General features: G+C 34.2%; 1 protein-coding gene across 1 annotated transcript; it reads right to left on the bottom strand.

Moving 5' to 3' along the window:
• Positions 1–14,272: 14,272 nt before the first annotated feature.
• LOC143231797 (uncharacterized) lies at positions 14,273–15,379 on the bottom strand. The gene has a single exon (XM_076466453.1). It carries the CDS (start codon positions 15,087–15,089, stop codon positions 14,328–14,330), a length of 762 nt encoding a protein of 253 aa, XP_076322568.1. The 5' UTR covers positions 15,090–15,379; the 3' UTR covers positions 14,273–14,327.
• Between the last annotated feature and the right edge of the window lie 9,710 nt (positions 15,380–25,089).

Here is a 25,089-nt window from a genome sequence, read left to right as displayed (position 1 = left end):
AGTATGTCGAAGTTTCAGGTATTCTTATTGACTACTAGTCATTGTCAACATGACTACATGTGACAGTGTCAGTAAGTATGTCGAAGTTTTAGGTATCCTTATTGGCTAATAGTCATTGTCAACATGACTACATGTCATCGTGTCAGTAAGTATGTCGACGTTTTAGGTATTCTTATTGAGTAATAGTCATTGTCTACATGACTACATGTCATCGTGTCAGTAAGTATGTCGACGTTTTAGGTATTCTTATTGGCTAATAGTCATTGTTAACATGACTACATGTCATAGTGTCAGTATGGCGAAGTTTCAGGTATTCTTATTGGCTAATAGTCATTGTCAACATGACTACATGTGACAGTATCAGTAAGTATGTCGACGTTTCAGGTATTCTTATTGACTACTAGTCATTGTCAACATGACTACATATGACAGTGTCAGTAAGTATGTCGAAGTTTGAGGTATTCTTATTGGCTAATAGTCATTGTCAACATGAGTACATGTGACAGTGTCAGTAAGTATGTCGAAGTTTCAGGTATTCTTAGTGACTAATAGTCATTGTCAACATGACTACATGTGACAGTGTCAGTAAGTATGTCGAAGTTTTAGGTATCCTTATTGGCTAATAGTCATTGTCAACATGACTACATGTGACAGTGTCAGTAAGTATGTCGAAGTTTCAGGAATTCTTATTGGCTAATAGTCATTGTCAACATGACTACATGTGACAGTGTCAGTAAGTATGTCGAAGTTTCAGGTATCCTTATTGGCTAATAGTCATTGTCAACATGACTACATGTGACAATGTCAGTACGTCTGTCGAGGTTTCAGGTCTTCTTATTGGCTAATAGTCATTGTTAACATGACTACATGTGACAGTGTCAGTACGTCTGTCGAAGTTTCAGGTATTCTTATTGACTAATAGTCATTGTTAACATGACTACATGTGACAGTGTCAGTAAGTATGTCGAAGTTTCAGGTATTCTTATTGGCTAATAGTCATTTTCAACATGACTACATGTGACAGTGTCAGTAAGTATGTCGAAGTTTCAGGTATTCTTATTGGCTAATAGTCATTGTCAACATGACTACATGTGACAGTGTCAGTAAGTATGTCGAAGTTTCAGGTATTCTTATTGGCTAATAGTCATTGTCAACATGACTACATGTGACAGTGTCAGTATGTCGAAGTTTTAGGTATTCTTGTTGGGTAATAGTCATCGTCAACATGACTACATGTCATCGTGTCAGTAAGTATGTCGATGTTTTAGGTATTCTTATTGGCTAATAGTCATTGTTAACATGACTACATGTCATAGTGTTAGTATGGCGAAGTTTCAGGTATTCTTATTGGCTAATAGTCATTGTCAACATGACTACATGTGACAGTATCAGTAAGTATGTCGACGTTTCAGGTATTCTTATTGACTACTAGTCATTGTCAACATGACTACATATGACAGTGTCAGTAAGTATGTCGAAGGTTGAGGTATTCTTATTGGCTAATAGTCATTGTCAACATGACTACATGTGACAGTGTCAGGAAGTATGTCGAAGTTTCAGGTATTCTTATTGACTACTAGTCATTGTCAACATGACTACATGTGACAGGGTCAGTAAGTATGTCGAATTTCAGGTATTCTTATTGGCTAATAGTCATTGTCAACATGACTACATGTGACAGTATCAGTAAGTATGTCGACGTTTCAGGTATTCTTATTGACTACTAGTCATTGTCAACATGACTACATATGACAGTGTCAGTAAGTATGTCGAAGTTTCAAGTATTCTTATTGGCTAATAGTCATTGTCAACATGACTACATGTGACAGTGTCAGTAAGTATGTCGAAGTTTCAGGTATTATTAGTGACTAATAGTCATTGTCAACATGACTACATGTGACAGTGTCAGTAAGTATGTCGAAGTTTTAGGTATCCTTATTGGCTAATAGTCATTGTCAACATGACTACATGTGACAGTGTCAGTAAGTATGTCGAAGTTTCAGGAATTCTTATTGGCTAATAGTCATTGTCAACATGACTACATGTGACAGTGTCAGTAAGTATGTCGAAGTTTCAGGTATCCTTATTGGCTAATAGTCATTGTCAACATGACTACATGTGACAATGTCAGTACGTCTGTCGAGGTTTCAGGTCTTCTTATTGGCTAATAGTCATTGTTAACATGACTACATGTGACAGTGTCAGTAAGTATGTCGAAGTTTCAGGTATTCTTATTGGCTAATAGTCATTGTTAACATGACTACATGTGGTAGTGTCAATAAGTATGTCGAAGTTTCAGGTATTCTTATTGGCTAATAGTCATTGTTAACATGACTACATGTGGTAGTGTCAGTAAGTATGTCGAAGTTTCAGGTATTCTTATTGGCTAGGGTCATTGTCAACATGACTACATGTGACAGTGTCAGTAAGTATGTCGAAGTTTCAGGTATTCTTATTGGCTAATAGTCATTGTTAACATGACTACATGTGGTAGTGTCAGTAAGTCTGTCGAAGTTTTAGGTATTCTTATTGGCTAATAGTCATTGTTAACATGACTACATGTGGTAGTGTCAGTAAGTATGTCGAAGTTTCAGGTATTCTTAGTGGCTATTAGTCATTGTCAACATGACTACATGTGACAGTGTCAGTAAGTATGTCGACGTTTCAGGTATTTTTATTGACTAATAGTCATTGTCAACATGACTACATGTGACAGTATCAGTAAGTATGTCGACGTTTCAGGTATTCTTATTGACTACTAGTCATTGTCAACATGACTACATATGACAGTGTCAGTAAGTATGTCGAAGTTTGAGGTATTCTTATTGGCTAATAGTCATTGTCAACATGACTACATGTGACAGTGTCAGGAAGTATGTCGAAGTTTCAGGTATTCTTATTGACTACTAGTCATTGTCAACATGACTACATGTGACAGTGTCAGTAAGTATGTCGAAGTTTTAGGTATCCTTATTGGCTAATAGTCATTGTCAACATGACTACATGTCATCGTGTCAGTAAGTATGTCGACGTTTTAGGTATTCTTATTGAGTAATAGTCATTGTCTACATGACTACATGTCATCGTGTCAGTAAGTATGTCGACGTTTTAGGTATTCTTAATGGCTAATAGTCATTGTTAACATGACTACATGTCATAGTGTCAGTATGGCGAAGTTTCAGGTATTCTTATTGGCTAATAGTCATTGTCAACATGACTACATGTGACAGTATCAGTAAGTATGTCGACGTTTCAGGTATTCTTATTGACTACTAGTCATTGTCAACATGACTACATATGACAGTGTCAGTAAGTATGTCGAAGTTTGAGGTATTCTTATTGGCTAATAGTCATTGTCAACATGAGTACATGTGACAGTGTCAGTAAGTATGTCGAAGTTTCAGGTATTCTTAGTGACTAATAGTCATTGTCAACATGACTACATGTGACAGTGTCAGTAAGTATGTCGAAGTTTTAGGTATCCTTATTGGCTAATAGTCATTGTCAACATGACTACATGTGACAGTGTCAGTAAGTATGTCGAAGTTTCAGGAATTCTTATTGGCTAATAGTCATTGTCAACATGACTACATGTGACAGTGTCAGTAAGTATGTCGAAGTTTCAGGTATCCTTATTGGCTAATAGTCATTGTCAACATGACTACATGTGACAATGTCAGTACGTCTGTCGAGGTTTCAGGTCTTCTTATTGGCTAATAGTCATTGTTAACATGACTACATGTGACAGTGTCAGTACGTCTGTCGAAGTTTCAGGTATTCTTATTGACTAATAGTCATTGTTAACATGACTACATGTGACAGTGTCAGTAAGTATGTCGAAGTTTCAGGTATTCTTATTGGCTAATAGTCATTTTCAACATGACTACATGTGACAGTGTCAGTAAGTATGTCGAAGTTTCAGGTATTCTTATTGGCTAATAGTCATTGTCAACATGACTACATGTGACAGTGTCAGTAAGTATGTCGAAGTTTCAGGTATTCTTATTGGCTAATAGTCATTGTTAACATGACTACATGTGGTAGTGTCAGTAAGTATGTCGAAGTTTCAGGTATTCTTATTGACTAATAGTCATTGTTAACATGACTACATGTGACAGTGTCAGTAAGTATGTCGAAGTTTCAGGAATTCTTATTGGCTAATAGTCATTGTCAACATGACTACATGTGACAGTGTCAGTAAGTATGTCGAAGTTTCAGGTATCCTTATTGGCTAATAGTCATTGTCAACATGACTACATGTGACAGTGTCAGTAAGTATGTCGAAGTTTCAGGTATTCTTATTGGCTAATAGTCATTGTCAACATGACTACATGTGACAGTGTCAGTAAGTATGTCGAAGTTTCAGGTATTCTTAGTGACTACTAGTCATTGTCAACATGACTATATGTGATAGTGTCAGTAAGTATGTCGAAGTTTCAGGTATTCTTAGTGGCTATTTTAATACTCGACATCATTTAAACTATGGCAAATATTTGATATAATTCATGCTGATCTATCCCTAGTCTAATCATATAAGAGATGCGTTTCCAAACAACAATGGGAGTGAGACACGTGAGGATAAAAAAAAAAGGATGTTGTAACCCCCAAGGGAAAGCACAGAGAAAGAGAGCGCACGATAAAAGCTACTTCGACATATATTTAAAGGGGGTTGGTTAAAAAATTGTTATTATAAAGCTGTAAATGAGCCCCTGACGTTTCTTTATGTAATAACTGCTAACAGGCAAGTTACAAAAATGAGGGTCAAAGAGAGATTTGATAAAATATTAAAGCAATTTTAAATTCATTTGTCAAAATGACTGAGTGAATCCGTGATTTAATGTTGAATGTTTGAAAACCTTATTCATATAAAAAACGAGGTACCAACGACTAGTCATGTTCTCTGTTATAAGATTTTATATATAGATTGTGCGACCAATCACTGGGTTGCTATACGTATATTCGACCGAGAAGTTGTTTCAATAAATATTAGTATATCCTTCCCGTTTATTGTATGAATAACATTCATGAATATTAATTCTAGTGGTTTGTGAATACATTAACTAGAAACGGCAAAAGCATTCCAGAACACTTCCTTTATTCCAGACCTGCCCGGTATGGCCAGGTGGGCTAAGGCGTTCAACTCGTAATCTGAGGGTCGCGGGTTCGAATCCCCGTCACACCAAACATGCTTGCACTTTCAGCCGTGGGGGCGTTATAATTTGAGGGTCAATCCCACTATTCGTTGGTAAAAGAGTAACCTAAGAGTTGGCGGTGGGTGGTGATGACTAGCTGCATTTCCTCTAGTCTTACACTGCTAAATTAGGGAAGGCTAGCGCAAATAGCCCTCGAGTAGCTTTTCGCGAAATTCAAAAACAAACAGACAATTATTCCAGAACGCAATGTTTGGAACACAGTCTCTTGCAGTACGACAATGCTAGTATAGTAGTGTTTATTCGTATTTCTGTGAATTAAGGTGTCACGGAAGAAGCTTTTAACACACACATGGTTCGTGATTAATTCAAATGACGTTACAGTAAACAACTATAAACTAATGACTAGAGACCAAGAAAGATGTTGTGTAGTAAGATATCTAAATAGTTTGGAGTCAAAAGACATACCCTTTAAATAAAGGGGGAGGGTCTTCCTTATAACCTGTAACACCTTGACACAGAAGAGCGTTTAGGAAAGCAACAAGCTTTGAAACAACGCCCTCATCCACAAGTTGAAAGTCATGGTTACAAAAGTAGGTTTAGGATTCTAAAATAAATTGCAAAGGAGGTGTGTACATCAAACAACGAATCAAAATTGGTACAGGCTCACGAGCTACAAGTTGATAAGTTTATAGTGATACTTCGCAATCATTAGCTGGTTACACTAGTACCACACCAATCCCATTCGACAACACACCAGTAAAAGTCCTCCAATACAGCCCCAATATTTTTGTTTTGTTATTCTTTTGGTCTGTATGAACATGTTTTGGAAACCGATGTCCAATTACAGTGGAATATCCGAGGAAAGTTAATGAAGATTTCTCGTCTGAGACTGACTTTGCTCTTCTTAGCTGAAGCTTGTTACAATGGAAACACAGGAAGTGTCAAGCAGTAGTGTATAATCATGACCACCACATCCACCATGATGGATGACAAAAGTAACTACAAATGCAGAATGAGATCTTTAAAATATCGTTGTTATAAGCATCTGATATCAGGCCATCCTTTAAGTAATAATATCTTTGTTATAAGCACCTGATATCAGGTCATCCTTTAAGTAATAATATCTTTGTTATAAGCACCTGATATCAGGTCATCCTTTAAGTAATAATATCTTTGTTATAAGCACCTGATATCAGGCCATCCTTTAAGTAATAATATCTTTAGCCTAACCACCAGGCCATGCCCAGGCCTTTATTACAAGAAAGTCCTTTTTCTCCAGGTTTATTTACATGGTAAAAAATATCGTATTTCACTTGAAGTTTGTTCAGAAAAAAAATATACACCCGGTAAATCTACTGAATATCGAATTTTAGTCAAAAATGCCTAATACATGAAAATAAGTACTTGTGTTTACTGAACACTGTAAAATGTATTAGAATTGGAATGCCATGATTTTATATGGAGTTTTTACCATACACAGTAGAACGTACAACAGATATCAATATGTTTTTTTATAACTTGAATACTTTTAAATAAAATTAGTTAAACTGGTGTAGTGTAAGTTATTGGTTCCTGTCTGTCACTTACCAGTAAACATACAAGAAAATACATCTATATACACTTTAGAATAAAAATATTTGTCAATATAATGCAGCAATAAGTATATTTAACAGTCAAATAAAGGTCAGCTTTATTTACTATATAATTATTATGTGTGTATTGCACTCACTGAAAGTACCCTCAGTGTAAGGTACTAAATTGTTGTTGTCTGGAAACAACATTGAAAGTATTAAGTTGTTGCAGTCTGGAAACAACATTGAAAGTGTTAAATCGTTGTAGTCTGGAAACAACATTGTAAGCTACTAAATCGTACCAGCCTGGAAACAATAATGTAAGGTACAAAACTGTTGTGGTCTGAAAACAACAGTGTAAGGTACTAAATTGTAGTCTGGAAACAACAGTGTTAAGCCGTTGGGTTCTACAAACAAGTTTTGCCACTTTCTGATTGTTTGTAAAACACAGTAGATGACTTATTCGAATCAGTAATAAATAAACTATCTATGCAAGGGTTCACCAACTTTTCCTCTGCGTGATAAAGTAAATCGACTTCGTGACATACAGACTCTAATTTATCTAATGTAGAAGATAAAAAAAACATTGCATGCCATGTTAAAATAAGAAATAACTGTAGTTTTAGTTATATACCAGTAAAGCCATGAAAAAAATTATATTAACACAAATGATTGCTAATCTTACTTTTTTAAATGTAATAAGAAGTAAATTTTCTTTTTGAATTACATGTTTAACGAAAAACACATTTGTTTAGTATTTGCACATTTGATATAACGTTAAATGTTGACCAACATCAATAAAACTGACCAATTTACCCTCAAGCAAAATTTCATGTTCTTTATTAGATTATTATAATTATAGAACAGAAAACACGAGATATATAGTAAGTTTACAGTTTTGTTTTATGTAAATTAATTAGTATGTATTGTACAAAGAAGGCCAAAATGTATACTCTGGATCTAAGCGATGATTGGACAAAATGTTTAATAATACTTTGTTCTGTACCAATAAGAGCGACAGAATTTGACAGCGAGCCAAAAGCAATTACTGTCATTAATTTATCGAAAGTATCTATATATAAGTTTGATTTGTAATAAGATTACAAAGTAAAGAATTATTACAATTAATTAAAAGGTAACGCTATAATTAAGGGAGAATAGTCTAAAATTAATTAATTTAATATCCGAACAATTTTCTTTTTACAACGTTTTAGTATTTAGCTGTCAATATCTCTATAAGGATGAGATAGAAGTCGTTGTTGTTGTTTTGAATTAAGCACAAAGCTACACAATGGGCCATCTGTGCTCTGCCCACCACGGGTATCGAAACCCGGTTTTTAGCGTTGTAAGTCCGTAGACATACCGATGAGCCACTGGGGGGCAAGATAGAAGTCTCACCACATGTTATGTTAGCTTTATATAAGCAGATAGATTAGGTGAGCTCTTAATAACCAATAATGTTTGTTTAAATACGAGGTAAAATTAATTAACATTTCAATAGATTAGTATTAATTTTAATACAAGAAAATTAATTAGATAAATTTTTGATGGATATTTATTATTAACGTTAATATGAGGAGATAAGTTAAATAGCAAACTGATAACTAAATACTGATTTCAAGATAGAGGTAAATTAGATGGTATATTAATGGATATACTATTAACCTTAACAAAGGAAATAAGCCTGGGAACGTGTATGATAGTGAAATTTGTTTGGTTTAAAAAACAGAAAAAATAAGTTATAAATTGATAGACCTGGCAAAATTCATTGAAATGGAATACGTTTAGTGACTGTACAGTATTTGCATAGTACAGAAATACGAGAAATGGACAACACTAAATCATTAACTTTACTAATGAAATACTGTAGAAACACGCGAATAATGTTATGAATGTTTCCCTAGCGGATTTACCTTTTAATAGTGCTGTTTTAAAGAGACAAAAAGATAATAGACGTAGTTTACGTGTATAGATATATATATATATATTTAATCCCTAACAGAGATATGTGCACAGAACACGTGCTCGAAGCGTGTAATGAGATAGCAAGATAAAGTGTCCGTGGTACTATCTCATACAGATTAATATGTAATATATTTGTTTACAGAAACAGATAGCAAGATAACGTGTCTGTGGTACTATCTCATACAGATTAATATGTAATACATTTGTTTACAGAAACGTCACGAAACCGCTTAAAAGCACGAGGTGTTTTCTTGTTTCTACAATTATGATGTTATCATTATTAATTATTCGTGTAAGTACAGACCGAAACGTCAATAGCAAACGATAAACTAAAAAGGTAGGTTGCGAAAGTCCTTTGGTGGGACAGCGGTAAGTTTATGAACTTGCAACGCTAAAATACGGAGTTCGATTCCCGTAGTGGACGCATAAGATATCCCCATGTGATTTTAATCTGAAACAAGCAATAAGTTTATTTCACTAAGATACGCTCTCTTATATTTATAGAAAACTGCAGTGTTTACCAAAACAAGAAACATCATCTTCGAAGTTGAAATAAGCCCTAAGAGAACGTCTATTGTCTACAACACGTGTCCTCTCCTTCACACAGTTTCTAAAACCACGTTGTTTGTCATTACAATACGTTACGCGTTGGATTTTTTTGCGATTCATAATTGATTCCATGTTTATGAAACATATCACTTTATTGTGAAACAAATTGGGTGTGATTATAAAAAAACTTAGCGCACCATTTCACATACCTGGGCTTCACGCGCGCAAGTGTGTATATATATACAGATTACAGAGAGCATTATGTTTAACTTCTATAATTATAGTGACAGACGACTGCAGTAAGACATATTAGTATCATTAAGGCTGCAAGTTTACTGCCGTGAACAAAACGACCTTATTATCACATTATGGAGAAAAACTACATTTCAAACAATCGTTACCCTTCAGCTGAAGGATGAATGTATATGCGATCCATGAAAATCACATATAAAAACGTAAAATAGCTTAAGTGCAGTGAAAAAATAAGATATAGGCGATGACTGGCTCCATCCGGTTTATTCTGAAGTTGAGAAATAGCTCCTGAATGCCTTACAAAACGAACCAGTTTATGTCGTTTTCCACTATTTTTCCTTATGCTAGAACGTAAGTTGAGAAAAGCGGTTGTATTACATATTCGGGCGTTTTGTACTCTATTGCCTCTCTCTGTAAATCATAGGAGTTACAGCATAATATGTGAATGTTTATATCTGTTTAGAAGTGTCTATGTATATATATATATGTACGCATGTATGTATGCGTATTCACGTATATTTAAATGTATGTATGTGTGTGTGTGTGTATCCACGTATAATTACCTTTATTTACCTTTGCATCCATGTATGTATGTATATGTATATATACATGATTTTTTAATGTTAATAAATTAGAATAATGTAAGCATGTTTACATTCACAATACCTGGTTGTCTGATAACGTTAGAATACTTGGAACATTGCGTGGTTTGATACTGACACCTCAAATCTGTAAAGACAAGGAAAACAAATAACCAACGTCTGATACGGTAGAAAATAATGATATATAGATCCAAATTCGTAAGTACATACGTATCAAGTGAAATACGAATACAGCAATTGTGGGATAGGCTGAGACTGTAGTCACGCACGTTCGTTTCGCATGAGCTGTAACAAACTTTCTTCAAAATGCTGGATTATAAAAGATCTGGTGTGGATAAACGAAAAAAAAAATACATACAATTTTATAAGTGACGGTTTGTTTAAGAACACTATACACTAGATAAATAAATATGTATATATATATATATGCTGTACAGTTACGTGATTGGAAGACTGTTAGTACATAAATAAGGTTCCAACTCCACTCGATTTTAACTGTCCATTCTCTATTGTTCTCGCCATCCGCACAAAAGTTTGATAGTCCATATCCATTAAAATTGTATGACGTAACGCTTGCAACGATACACAAATAAAACAACAACAACAAACATCTCGATGATGTAGATTAAGGTTCTATCGAAAAACCAGGCAAGCAATGAATCGATATTAGTTAATTAGGTAGAAGAGGTAACGTGTGGTATTGTTAATGATGTACTCTTTCAGGAAGATCACTTAGAGACGTTATGTGTACCTGATAAATGGTTTAAAGTTGAACCAGAATACCCGTGAATCAATAGTACTAAAGTCTGTGTGGTGTTCTGTAGAACATATTTTCACTAAACCATTATGCACTAGGTTTAATCGTTACAGACCTAAAAACACAAAAGGCGAACAGTGAGCGTGAGTCACGCTGCACAAAGCTGTCAGAACTACTGAGGATGTGGTCGTTCAGTGCGGTATATTTTAAACACAGTTAAGAAAAGAGAAATGATTCACTTTATTTTTACACACCATATTCGAAACATTCGTAAGGTAGGTCCACATATCATATGCACCTCTACCCCTTTAAAAAAACAACACAAAGCGTGTTCTCTTGCTATTTGTGTACCATATTCGAAACATTCGTAAGGTAGGTCCACATATCATATGCACCTCTACCCCTTTAAAACAACAACACAAAACGTGTTCTCTTGCTAGTTCTGTACCATATTCGAAACATTTGCAGATTCACATAAATTTGCACATTCTCTCCCCAGTAAACCCTTACCAGCTGAATAAATTAAATATTTATAAAAGTGTAGATTTATGCACAACTAATTGGCTAAAAACATACAAAAATATTGACAATATATATATATATATATATATTCTTTGTTATAATAGACTTTAACAAAAACATAAAATATTTCATACATGTAACATCACGTACATGCCAAGCGTTCAAAATACGTTTTTCAAAACAATAGAAACAAAAGTGATGATTAAAAAAAAAACGTTTTAGAAGTTTGGATACCACGTGATATTTACAAAGCATAAGTAGTAAATTATATATAACAGACATTCCACATTTATAATGTACAAGAGCGCTGAAGAAACAGTCCAGTTACATCTTAAAGAAAAATTACATTAGAAATAAACATAAATGTTCGCTAGTGCGTATTTAACAACAAGCAACTTTAATAACTAACGACCTCCAATAGATAGTTATACTTTCTTCAGTTTATACATTTAATAACAACTAACGACCCCAAATGCTGGGTAAAACCTGTAGAAAAGTTACAATTTTTATTAATTTATAACCCTAATAACTAGCGACAATCAGCAATGGGTATAAGCCTTAGTAAAGTTACAATCTTTATTAATTTATAACCCTAATAACTAGCGACAATCAGTAATGGGTATAAGCCTTAGTAAAGTTACAATTTTTATTAATTTATAACCCTAATAACTAGCGACAATCAGTAATGGGTATAAGCCTTAGTAAAGTTACAATCTTTATTAATTTATAACCCTAATAACTAGCGACAATCAGTAATGGGTATAAGCCTTAGTAAAGTTACAATTTTTATTAATTTATAACCCTAATGACTAATGACCGTCACTAATGCGCAGCAAAATCGCAGGAAAATATTATATAAAGTCATGGATCTCCCACCTCTGGATTTGCCTGTTGTTGTAGTCATGTTTGTCGGTTGATTATATACACATATGTATGTATGTTGTAATGTTTCCAACTGTATTCATTCCGGTTTTTTTTCGTAGCTTTAAAATATATATACAAAATGAATTTTCTACTTTCAATTTTCTTTAACGCATACAATTTGGAAATCTTAGAACTGAAATAGTGGATGAACTTCATTTGTAAGACATCAAGACTTTTGTTATTGATGGTAAGATAAAATGGTTATTTCTAGGTCGACCAGTAAGGAAATATAACACATGCTTTAATATTTATGTATTTCCATTAAAAAAATGTTTAACGTGTTAATTTACTAACTTAACTACAGCCCTTCCTAAATTATTTGTTGTTATGGTCTACTTTTCTACCAGTAATCACTTGTTATTATCTTACCTAATTGTTATATTTTCACGGTTGTTGCCTATTAATCACTTTGAGTGAGGATGGGAGAGAACCATGTATTGGAAGATTATTAACCATAGTCCTGATTCTGTAGTTCATTCTACCTAATTATTCTTTCGCTTCATTACACGATACTTAATTATAAGACATTCGAAGCCGTAAGAGATCTGAAAATTGAGGTCAATGAATTTTGGAATTAGTTAGCTCCACGATACACAGAAGCGAATGTCTACCATTATCATATGGTGACGAAATATCACGTTCATCAAATTCACTCAGGGGTCAGTAATTGTAAGGCAGGCATTCGTCATTTCACCTCTTCAGCTGTGCGACGACGTCAGCAGGAACTATTAATCAATTTCATTAGTGTAAATGAAATACTGCGACCAAACGTACTGTGCCAAGATGTTAACTATGGTAATTAATCATGTGAAACTCCACTCTATAAACGAATGGTAGCTGCTTTGATGAGACAGTCTAATCTCTACAGCGTTTAGTCTCACCTGACTAGTTTTTCGTTGATCAAGACTTCTTTAATTGTAAAATGATTTATTTCTAACGAATCCTGTTATCAAAGGTTACAACTATAAAACTGATTGATTGGTTTGGTTTGTTTTGCATTTCACGCAAAGCTAGACGAGGGCTATCTGCGCTAGCCGTCCCTAAATTAGCAGTGTAAGACTAGAAGGAAGGCAGCTAGTCACCACCACCCACCGCCAACTCTTGGGCTACTCTTTTATTAACGAATAGTGGGATTGACTGTCACATTATAACGTCCCCACAGCTGAAAGGGCGAGCATGTTTGGTGTGACAGGGATTCTAACCTGCGACCCTCGGATTACGAGTCGAATGCCTTAACCACCTGGCCGTGCCGAGCAAAACTGATTGAAATCTGAGCATATAAGATATCGGAGTTAGTATTATAAAACTTACTGTGTTAACAACTGGTGCGAGTTATTATTTAACTTATTATTAGTGTCCATTGATTTACGCTACTAATATTTAAATGAAATCAAACTCGAGAAAAAAAACGTTTCGTATTTTTATCGTATTTAAAAAAATGAGGATAAATGTACATACGTGATGCGTGTCAAGTCGACAATATACTTGGTGTTACAAAGATTTTGCGTTAAACAAGTAGATGAAACTGTTTTGTTCTACACTCAGATGGAGCTAGGACATATATTTCTTTCTCGGTTAACAAATGGTCTCGTTGAATAGTTGTTTGAGTTTAAGAATAATTCGAAATTTATGGCCGGCCACCTGTGACGTTCGGGTTGTAAAGACAGTTGGGAGAAAGGCCCAAGTTTCGCACATAGGTAGCTGCCGTTTGTGGGGCGCTTGTTAAAAAATTACCCACTCCAAGCTGCGTGCGGTTGCTAAATTAATTTAACAGTAGGTGTTTCTTAGGCCAGTGGTTTGACTGTTTACTGTGGGAATAGCTGTTACTATTTTCAGATCTATTGTAAAGAAATGGTGATTATTTCTCGTGTTTGATGGTTTTTGCTTCTATGGTTTTGAACAACTGATTTATAGCTTCCGCAGACACGGAAAGCACGTGAACACTTGGAGTGGGAGATGTCTGCCCTTCAGTACAGGTATTGCATGGAGTTTCTTGCAGCAACTCACGAGCTTTTGGTTGTTCACGTTATGTTTACAATATAAATAAAGAATACTCACCCGGTTTTGGCAAATTCCTTTTGACTTGCATCCATTTGTAGGTGGGAACGGGTGCCGTGTGTTGGGTAGACAGAGCGTGGGTCTGAAATGCACCGTTTGACTGGCTGCTGTCCCGTATAACCGAGTCGTATCCTTCCTGGTATCCAAAGCCATTTCTGCGAGAAAGAGCTATTGGGTCGAGGTAGGAATAGGCGGTGGCGGTCGGTAGACCGGTGACCGTGGACACTGGTCGAGGTCCGCAGCCATCGTTTAGATTTATAGATGTGTGGTCTGCAGGACGATGGATGCCGTGATGACCAGTCACCTCGTGGCCTGGATGTCCATAATCCAGGTTTCTGTAGCCATATGTCCCTGGTGGACCTCGTGGACTCATGTCCCCTGTCGTACTGTAAGCTGGGTGGATTCCGGGACTTCCCCCGGAGTGCGAGTGACTAAGACGACCCTGCTGGCCATAACTGTGGTCGAGATTCGTATAGCTGAGTCCGTTTGTATCATTGATAATAGGGTGTGGTAAATGTCCGTTTGTATCTCCATGTAATGGCGGAGTACGTGGATCCGGACCGGAAAATGAACCAACCAAGCCGCCGCTAATATAGTGGTTGCCGGCACCGGAGAGAGTCTCTGCGGGCTGACCGTAGTACACCTGAGCGACTAGGTCGGAGCCGTAGTGTTGAGCGCCGTATCCTCCTGTCTCACCCTTGTGACACACGCTAGGATACACGACATTAGAATTCATAACTTGTGCACTATCCGGCGACCAGCGCTTTTTAAGGATGAGCCACAAATTAGCTGTCGCACTTGGAGATAAATCAGAAAATAAATGGATGGTAAATCATCAAGAGCAGTTGACAGAAATATGCGAGTTAAATGAATCACGTGGTTATACCGACCAATGACGCTCAGAGCCGGCCCTCTAGTTGTTTGGTATGAGTTGGTGATAGATTGACTGCCAAGGTTTCTCCAAATTACATTTCTGTTGTGTTCTAGTTGAGGATTCGTTCTTGCTACCGATCTGCAAAGTTTCAGATGGAGAAAGAAGACTCTCTTGATTATTCCATTTCTTCAGACGTTGGGAAGATTTCAAGCAGGACCCCTGTAACCATAGCAACTCGTAGAGCAGTAAGTTTTAAGCCTGGTAGGTTTTATTTGGATCATCTGAAGATACCGTAAGTAGAAGTCTAGCAGTCTTGTGTTTCAGCACCAAAAATATCGAGCCAGTACATTTGGACATGTGAGCTTAGCTCTTGTGCCTAGTGAAGTGACGACAGTACCGATGACTGACAAACCTTCGCAACGAAGGGAACAGTGTGAGCTCCGCCATGAAGCACGTCACCGCCCTCACTCACGGCGTGCGATTGGCTTACGAGAGCTAGGCCTAACTTAACTAGCTGCCAGAGGGACTCAGTCTGGTGTTATGTTTGCAAGGTATATTAAAGTAACAGTTGCATAATGTTTATCTGAAAAAATAATGAAAGTTATTTCGTAATTAAACTAAAATTTGTTCCAGCATTTTTTATACTAAATAACTACTTATATTTAATATTATATTAATAACTTTTAAGTTGTGTTTTCTACATTATACGAATAATTCTGTACATATTATTGTGCTAAGTGTCAAATAAACTGCTTGCAATCGATTAATCAACTATGTAGCTTAATTATACATTCACCTGATGGAAATGTTAATATCTAGATGGTCACCACAAGAGACAAATACCGACTTTCTTTATTGCCACACAGCCTGTTAGTATAAATAACCTTACAAGATTTCATCCACCAAAAAGAACAACAACAATAATCTAACAACTTTTAGTGATAACGTTTATAATTAAAGGTTTTAAACTTCCGATTAAAAAATAAGTGCGGCTCCTTATAAAGAAAAAACTTGAAATTTCTCAGTTATCAAGTCTTTTTGATATGATAAATAGACACTTACAAGTGAGACTTCTAAAAAATAGAAATATATTTCATATTTTTCTTTGCTATTTTCCTTCACTAAGCATTTTCTAAGTTATATATTTTCATTGTTTTTGTGTCGTTCCTTATATAACTATATTATCGGTTTTTAATAAGCCACAGATGTCGGTCGATTTGCCCTTCCACAAAACCATTTTAACAGTTAAGGACGATCAAGAATGCTTTAAGAATATCTTAGAAATAACATAATTCTAGAACGGTTTTCTTTAATCGTGTTTCTTGCTTTACAACGTTTGAGATATTTCTAATTCATTTTAAGCAGCCATACATCTTTTATCGCATGCATTTCCAATAAACTGTTTCAGTTTCGAATATATAATTATAACTTGTGAGACAACGTGTAGTTTTAAAGTACCTTCTCATTCTATTTGCTGAGATCTAATGTGATGTTTTAAATGAGTTTCAGAACTGAAGAACTAGTTATATTTGAGATATGATCTATACAAGCACAAAGAAACATGATATATATTCTAGACTCTAGAGGATATCAAACAAAACATTTCTGTACTGGTACATATAATTCATTCTGTCGTTTGTATTTAGTCAGTATATAGGTCAAATGAATGGCAATGTTTTTTTTAAATAAAGCACGCGGTTATATGGAATACACGTAGCTAGTATCAACTTCTTACTTGTGAGGGTGGTAGCAGTTGAAACATGGTAAATTAAGAATACAGCAAACTTATAAAACTGTAAAAAGCGTAATAGAAAAAAGTATGTCATATTATTATTAATCAACTTTGTCTAGATCTGCATATCTTCTGTCCTGTATGTCATATAATTATTAATCAACTTTGTCTAGATCTGTATGTCTTCTGTCCTGTATGTCACATAATTATTAATCAACTTTATCTAGATCTGTATGTTTTCTGTATGTCACATAATTATTAATCAACTTTGTCCAGATCTGTATGTCTTCTGATCTGTATGCCACATAATTATTAATCAACTTTATCTAGATCTGTATGTCTTCTGTGTTGTATGTCATAAATTATTAATCAACTTTATCTAGATCTGTATGTATTCTGTCCTGTATGTTATATAATTATTAATCAACTTTGTCCAGATCTGTATGCCACATAATTATTAATCAACTTTATCTAGATCTGTATGTCTTCTGACCTGTATGTCACATAATTATTAATCAATTTTATCTAGATCTGTATGTATTCTGTCCTGTATGTCATATAATTATTAATCAACTTTGTCTAGATCTGTATGTCTTCAGACCTGTATGTCACATAATTATTAATCAACCTTTTCTAGATCTGTGTGTCTTCTGTCCTGTATTTCACATAATTATTAATCAACTTTGTCTAGATCTGTATGTCTTCTGTCCTGTATGTCACATAATTATTAATCAACTTTGTCTAGATCTGTATGTCTTCTGATCTGTATGCCACATAATTATTAATCAACTTTGTCTAGATCTTTATGTTTTCTCTATGTCACATAATTATTACCAAAACTTTGTTTAAATCTGTGTATTTACTGTCCTGTATGCCACAGTTATTACTGCAGCGTTGTCTCTGTTTGTGTGTTTACTGTTGTGAATGGTGCATGGGTATTATTACAATAATGTCTGGCTAGATCTTTCTGTCTATTGTCCAGAATGCTAAATGGTTACAACTACAACAATGTCTAGGTTGGTGTATTTATTGTCCTGAATGGAGCATAGTTAGTTGTTTAATAAAATCTAAATACTATGCAATAAAGGTTTAATATTTTTTAATTATTAATACTAATATTAACAGGAGATGTACATAAATGTAATGATAAAGCCTCATTACTGGGTATTATATCTGTTATTTCACCATTGAGGATACTAGAGGAATTATTAACTAATGAACTTACAGTTCTGTTTAAGCTATCTTACTCTTATTAATATTGACTTGGTTTTACTCTACTATATATATTCAGTGGTGAGATTCGTTCAGTTGGTTTTACTCTACTATATCCGTTCAGTGGTGAGATTCGTTCAGTTGGTTTTATTCTACTATATCTGTTCAGTGGTGAGATTCGTTCAGTTGGTTTTACTCTACTATATCCGTTCAGTTGTGAGATTCGTTCAGTTGGTTTTACTCTACTATATCTGTTCAGTGGTGAGATTCGTTCAGTTGGTTTTACTCTACTATATATATTCAGTGGTGAGATTCCTTCAGTTGGTTTTACTCTACTATATCTGTTCAGTTGTGAGATTCGTTCAGTTGGTTTTACTCTACTATATCTGTTCAGTGGTGAGATTCGTTCAGTTGGTTTTACTCTACTATATCTGTTCAGTGGTGAGATTCGTTCAGTTGGTTTTACTCTACTATATATATTCAGTGGTGAGATTCCTTCAGTTGGTTTTACTCTACTATATCCGTTCAGTTGTGAGATTCGTTCAGTTGGTTTTACTCTACTATATCTGTTCAGTGGTGAGATTCGTTCAGTTGGTTTTACTCTACTATATCTATTCATTGGTGAGATTCGTTCAGTTGGTTTTACTCTACTATATCTGTTCAGTGGTGAGATTCGTTCAGTTGGTTTTACTCTACTATATCCGTTCAGTGGTGAGATTCGTTCAGTTGGTTTTACTCTACTATATCTGTTCAGTGGTGAGATTCGTTCAGTTGGTTTTACTTTACTATCTATGTTCAGTGGTGAGATTCGTTCAGTTGGTTTTACTTTACTATCTATGTTCAGTGGTGGGATTCATTCAGTTGGTTTTACTTTACTATCTATGTTCAGTGGTGGGATTCATTCAGTTGGTTTTACTTTACTATATCTGTTCAGTGGTGAGATTCGTTCAGTTGGTTTTACTCTACTATATCCGTTCAGTTGTGAGATTCGTTCAGTTGGTTTTACTCTACTATATCTGTTCAGTGGTGAGATTCGTTCAGTTGGTTTTACTCTACTATATCTATTCATTGGTGAGATTCGTTCAGTTGGTTTTACTCTACTATATCTGTTCAGTGGTGAGATTCGTTCAGTTGGTTTTACTCTACTATATCCGTTCAGTGGTGAGATTCGTTCAGTTGGTTTTATTCTACTATATCTGTTCAGTGGTGAGATTCGTTCAGTTGGTTTTACTCTACTATATCCGTTCAGTTGTGAGATTCGTTCAGTTGGTTTTACTCTACTATATCTGTTCAGTGGTGAGATTCGTTCAGTTGGTTTTACTCTACTATATATATTCAGTTGTGAGATTCGTTCAGTTGGTTTTACTCTACTATATCTGTTCAGTGGTGAGATTCGTTCAGTTGGTTTTACTCTACTATATCTATTCATTGGTGAGATTCGTTCAGTTGGTTTTACTCTACTATATCTGTTCAGTGGTGAGATTCGTTCAGTTGGTTTTACTTTACTATCTATGTTCAGTGGTGAGATTCGTTCAGTTGGTTTTACTTTACTATCTATGTTCAGTGGTGGGATTCATTCAGTTGGTTTTACTCTACTATATCTGTTCAGTGGTGGGATTCGTTCAGTTGGTTTTACTTTACTATCTATGTTCAGTGGTGAGATTCGTTCAGTTGGTTTTACTTTACTATCTATGTTCAGTGGTGGGATTCATTCAGTTGGTTTTACTTTACTATCTATGTTCAGTGGTGAGATTCCTTCAGTTGGTTTTACTTTACTATCTATGTTCAGTGGTGAGATTCATTCAGTTGGTTTTACTTTACTATCTATGTTCAGTGGTGAGATTCATTCAGTTTGTGTTACTCTACTTACTGTGTTCAATGGTGAGCTACACCTGTGCTACAATCGTAAATAACAGGATTTAACCAGGATTATTCATACGGAAAGAACTGAAGATATTGATAACAAAACGTTAATAATTACTCTTTTAGAGTTACACAGAAGAAATAATAAGCTGGACACATTATTGTTTTCGAATCCCTACCCAAGATTTGGTGACCTGAGCATTATTGGTTAGTACACTTTATAGAAGTCAACTATATGTTGTATTTCTTGACAATGGTGTCAGTACTACACCCACTATTGTTACGAATAAACTCTGATTGATTAACAGACTACTAAACATGCTGTACTGTTTTTATTGTTGGCAAATATTACTGCTCGATATCTTCAATATGAAATACTTCATGAGGTCACTCTGTACCGACGAATTAATTGTATTGTGTATACTGAATAGATAGTGTATTAAACATAGTATAAATATGAATAAATGTTACATTTCATAATTATATAGAATATTGCACTTAATAAATGTTTTCATTATTTTATGACGAGTACAAAGTGCTGAAATTATGAACTCGGATATTGAAGGTGCTATATTTTATGAGTTACATGTAGCATGGTAAAAACTCGGCTGCTATCAGTGCTATAAGTTATGATTTAAGTGTGTCTAAGCTAAGAATCAATTACTATATGTCCTATATTTATGAGTTAGGTGAATGCTAGTTAACTACCTATCTTGTATTCGTAATAGAATACATGGAAACGTTGAGAACAAATATGTTAAACAGTTGAGACCGATGTTGTGTCTTATCACGTTCTCGATACTTAATTTATGAGCTAGTTTATTAAATGTTCACTTAATTTATGAGCAAGGCTATTAAATGTTCTACGTTTTAAGAGTTAAGTATACCGAACTTGAATGCTAACTGATTAACTGTTTTGGTGACGAAACAGTTACTGAAGTTTTCTGAGGTTAACACTGAAAACTTTGGAAGAGAACGAAAAACTCAAAAGAACATTTTGTGTTTTCTGTCAGTAAAGTGTACCTAGAGTGATTCTCAGTTATACAATGTATTAAGACTTATAAAGATATACATCTACGTTAATGAGGCATGCTCCTTTATAACACATTTCGATAGATTTTGACATAACAATAACGTTAAGCCACATTCTAATCTACGATACAACAACATATATGCAAGTGCGAAGCTGTTACCATGAATTCTAGAATATATATATGTATAAGTCTAGCAGAAAAACTAAATAGTACAGTCATGACTAGCAAGTCATGTTAATTTGCTTCTCTTAAATCTAGGTTTTGGTGTTTAGAGAAATGTTTTAAATTCAGAATGTGCAAGTTTTGGAGAGTGCACAATTTTTACACTAAAAGAAATTTCTAATTTTTTGGGAGGCATAAGGAATATGAAGAAATATAGAAAATATAAGAGAAGAGTTAATAATGAACAGCTGGCTAGGACGCCAATCAGTACATAATAATAGAACTGGATGATACTTATATACAGTATATGAGTATCGTTGGCTTTGTTGAGTACTTCTTAGCTCACTCCAGAAACTTGTTTGTAGTTTCTACACAAAGTGTTAGAATTTTTTATTGGTGTATTATATTATGTTACCCAGTTTGGAGACTGTATTATTTTGTTGATTACTTCCTTGTTCACTCCAGGAACTTATTTATAGTTTCTACACAAAGTGTTAGAATGTTTTATTGGTGTATTATATAATGTTACCCAGTTTGGAGACTGTATTATTTTGTTGATTACTTCCTAGTTCACTCCAAAAACTTGTTTGTAGTTTCTACACAAAGTGTTAGAATTTTTTATTGATGTATTATATTATGTTACTTAGTTTGGAGACTGTATTATTTTGTTGATTACTTCCTAGTTCACTCCAGGAACTTGTTTATAGTTTATACAGAAAGTGTTAGAATTTTTTATTGATGTATTATATAATGTTACCCAGTTTGGAGACTGTATTATTTTGTTGATTACTTCCTAGTTCACTCCAAAAACTTGTTTATTGTTTCTATACAAAGTGTTAGAATTTTTTATTGGTGTATTATATAATGTTACCCAGTTTGGAGACTGTATAAGTTTGTTGATTACTTCCTAGTTCACTTCAGAACTTATTTATAGTTTCTACACAAAGTGTTAGAATGTTTTATTGGTGTATTATATAATGTTACCCAGTTTGGAGACTGTATAATTTTGTTGATTACTCCTAGTTCACTTCAGAAACTTGTTTATTGTTTCTATACAAAGTGTTAGAATTTTTTATTGGTGTATTATATTATGTTACCCAGTTTGGAGACTGTATTATTTTGTTGATTACTTCCTTGTTCACTCCAGGATCTTGTTTATAGTTTCTACACAAAGTGTTAGAATTTTTTATTGGTGTATTATATAATGTTACCCAGTTTGGAGACTGTATTATTTTGTTGAATACTTCCTTGTTCACTCCAGGAACTTGTTTATTGTTTCTATACACAGTTTTAGAATTTTTTATTGGTGTATTATATTATGTTACCCAGTTTGGAGACTGTATAATTTTGTTTATTACTTCCTAGTTCACTTCAGGAACTTGTTTATTGTTCCTATACAAAGTGTTAGAATTTTTTATTGGTGTATTATATTATGTTACTTAGTTTGGAGACTGTATTATTTTGTTGATTACTTCCTAGTTCACTCCAGGAACTTGTTTATAGTTTATACAGAAAGTGTTAGAATTTTTTATTGATGTATTATATAATGTTACCCAGTTTGGAGACTGTATTATTTTGTTGATTACTTCCTAGTTCACTCCAAAAACTTGTTTATTGTTTCTATACAAAGTGTTAGAATTTTTTATTGGTGTATTATATAATGTTACCCAGTTTGGAGACTGTATAAGTTTGTTGATTACTTCCTAGTTCACTTCAGGAACTTATTTATAGTTTCTACACAAAGTGTTAGAATGTTTTATTGGTGTATTATATAATGTTACCCAGTTTGGAGACTGTATAATTTTGTTGATTACTCCTAGTTCACTTCAGAAACTTGTTTATTGTTTCTATACAAAGTGTTAGAATTTTTTATTGGTGTATTATATTATGTTACCCAGTTTGGAGACTGTATTATTTTGTTGATTACTTCCTTGTTCACTCCAGGATCTTGTTTATAGTTTCTACACAAAGTGTTAGAATTTTTTATTGGTGTATTATATAATGTTACCCAGTTTGGAGACTGTATTATTTTGTTGAATACTTCCTTGTTCACTCCAGGAACTTGTTTATTGTTTCTATACACAGTTTTAGAATTTTTTATTGGTGTATTATATTATGTTACCCAGTTTGGAGACTGTATAATTTTGTTTATTACTTCCTAGTTCACTTCAGGAACTTGTTTATTGTTCCTATACAAAGTGTTAGAATTTTTTATTGGTGTATTATATAATGTTACCCAGTTTGGAGACTGTATAATTTTGTTGATTACTCCTAGTTCACTTCAGAAACTTGTTTATTGTTTCTATACAAAGTGTTAGAATTTTTTATTGGTGTATTATATTATGTTACCCAGTTTGGAGACTGTATAATTGTATTGATTATTTCCTAGTTCACTTCAGGAACTTATTTATAGTTTATACAGAAAGTGTTAGAATTTTTTATTGATGTATTATATAATGTTACCCAGTTTGGAGACTGTATTATTTTGTTGATTACTTCCTTGTTCACTCCAGGAACTTCCTTATTGTTTCTATACAAAGTGTTAGAATTTTTTATTGGTGTATTATATAATGTTACCCAGTTTGGAGACTGTATAATTTTGTTGATTAATTCCAAGTTCACTTCAGGAATTTGTTTATTGTTTCTATACAAAGTGTTAGAATTTTATGATGGTGTTTTAATCAGTTTGAATATCAGTTTCTTACTTCAGGAACAAATGCCAATGTTTGTTACTCTAAATGCTATTTTCTGATCAGTAAACTTACATCACGATATGACAAACTTTCCCACATGCTTGGCTACTATATAGTTTATATGTCAAAAACAAATTGCTGGTTTTTGTTGAAACGATTTACTGTGGATTGTTTTTTTATGTATCTATGTATCTGAGCTAGACTGGACACTAAGCAATTTACTTATACCTTATTGTTATGTGGAGCTACTAAGTCATTTTGGAAACCAAATATCATGATTTACTCCAACAGATTTTATATTTAGAGGGTGATTTTCTTTGACAGGAAGTTGATGTACCAAAAATACTTATTTTGCCAAAACAACAAACAGTTGATTAGGGTTAACGTTACTATATTATTAAAGCACTACACAATTCTTACTTTTAACAATGTTCAAACATTTATTATGTATGTCTACTACATTTTCTATAAGCTCTATTCTTATTGTTTCTATATACAGACAAATTCATCAACGTACAACGGTTTCTCTTTACCTTTGGTGTACGTCATACCTATCTATACACGCGAAGGTTATCACAACAAACATTGTTCTTCTATTGATTAGGTGGACTCCTTTTCAACGTTTCTCTCGTGGGAAACGAGCCAGTCCAAAACGTGAAAACAGAGCTTTCTATATATACACTTTAGAACCGATTACTTACTCGCTATATGTATGCATGTGTACAATGACCGTTTGTGTCAGAGCTGTAACTATAAATGTACCTGTACCTGGATATATAGAAAACCTTTCTGTTCACCAAGCGGACCGGTGTGAAATGGACTTAAAGAGGTTTTGCGTGATTGTTGCCCTGACTCAGCTGGTTTTACCTTTAATGGACCCGATCAATGTTGCGTGCTACAGTTTTTCTCTCAGCCTGTTTCGTGCCATTGTTCGGTGTGCACTGATGAATTTTAAAGGGAACTTTTTCGCGTGATCATTAGTAAATATCGACTCTACTGGATTCTGTGAAGTTGTAGTTAGACACACGCTGGGTTTCTGTAATGGAGAAGTAATGAACTCAGAATAATACTAGCTGTTTGGTATTTAGTACTAGTATCGTTTTATTAGTTACAGGTACCATGGTACTGGTGTTGTTCTAGTAGTTACAGGTACCTTTATACTAGTA

This window comes from Tachypleus tridentatus, chromosome 11 (genome assembly GCF_004210375.1).
Source record: "Tachypleus tridentatus isolate NWPU-2018 chromosome 11, ASM421037v1, whole genome shotgun sequence".
Taxonomy (NCBI): Eukaryota; Metazoa; Arthropoda; class Merostomata; order Xiphosura; family Limulidae; genus Tachypleus; species Tachypleus tridentatus.
The sequence above is the reverse complement of the archived record's forward strand: the minus strand, read 5'-3'. Positions and strand labels throughout refer to the sequence as shown.

What these genes read in the sequence shown, in the direction of transcription:
- LOC143231797 (XM_076466453.1), bottom strand. Translation starts at nt 15,089, where the DNA reads ATGAATTCTAATGTCGTGTATCCTAGCGTGTGTCACAAGGGTGAGACA.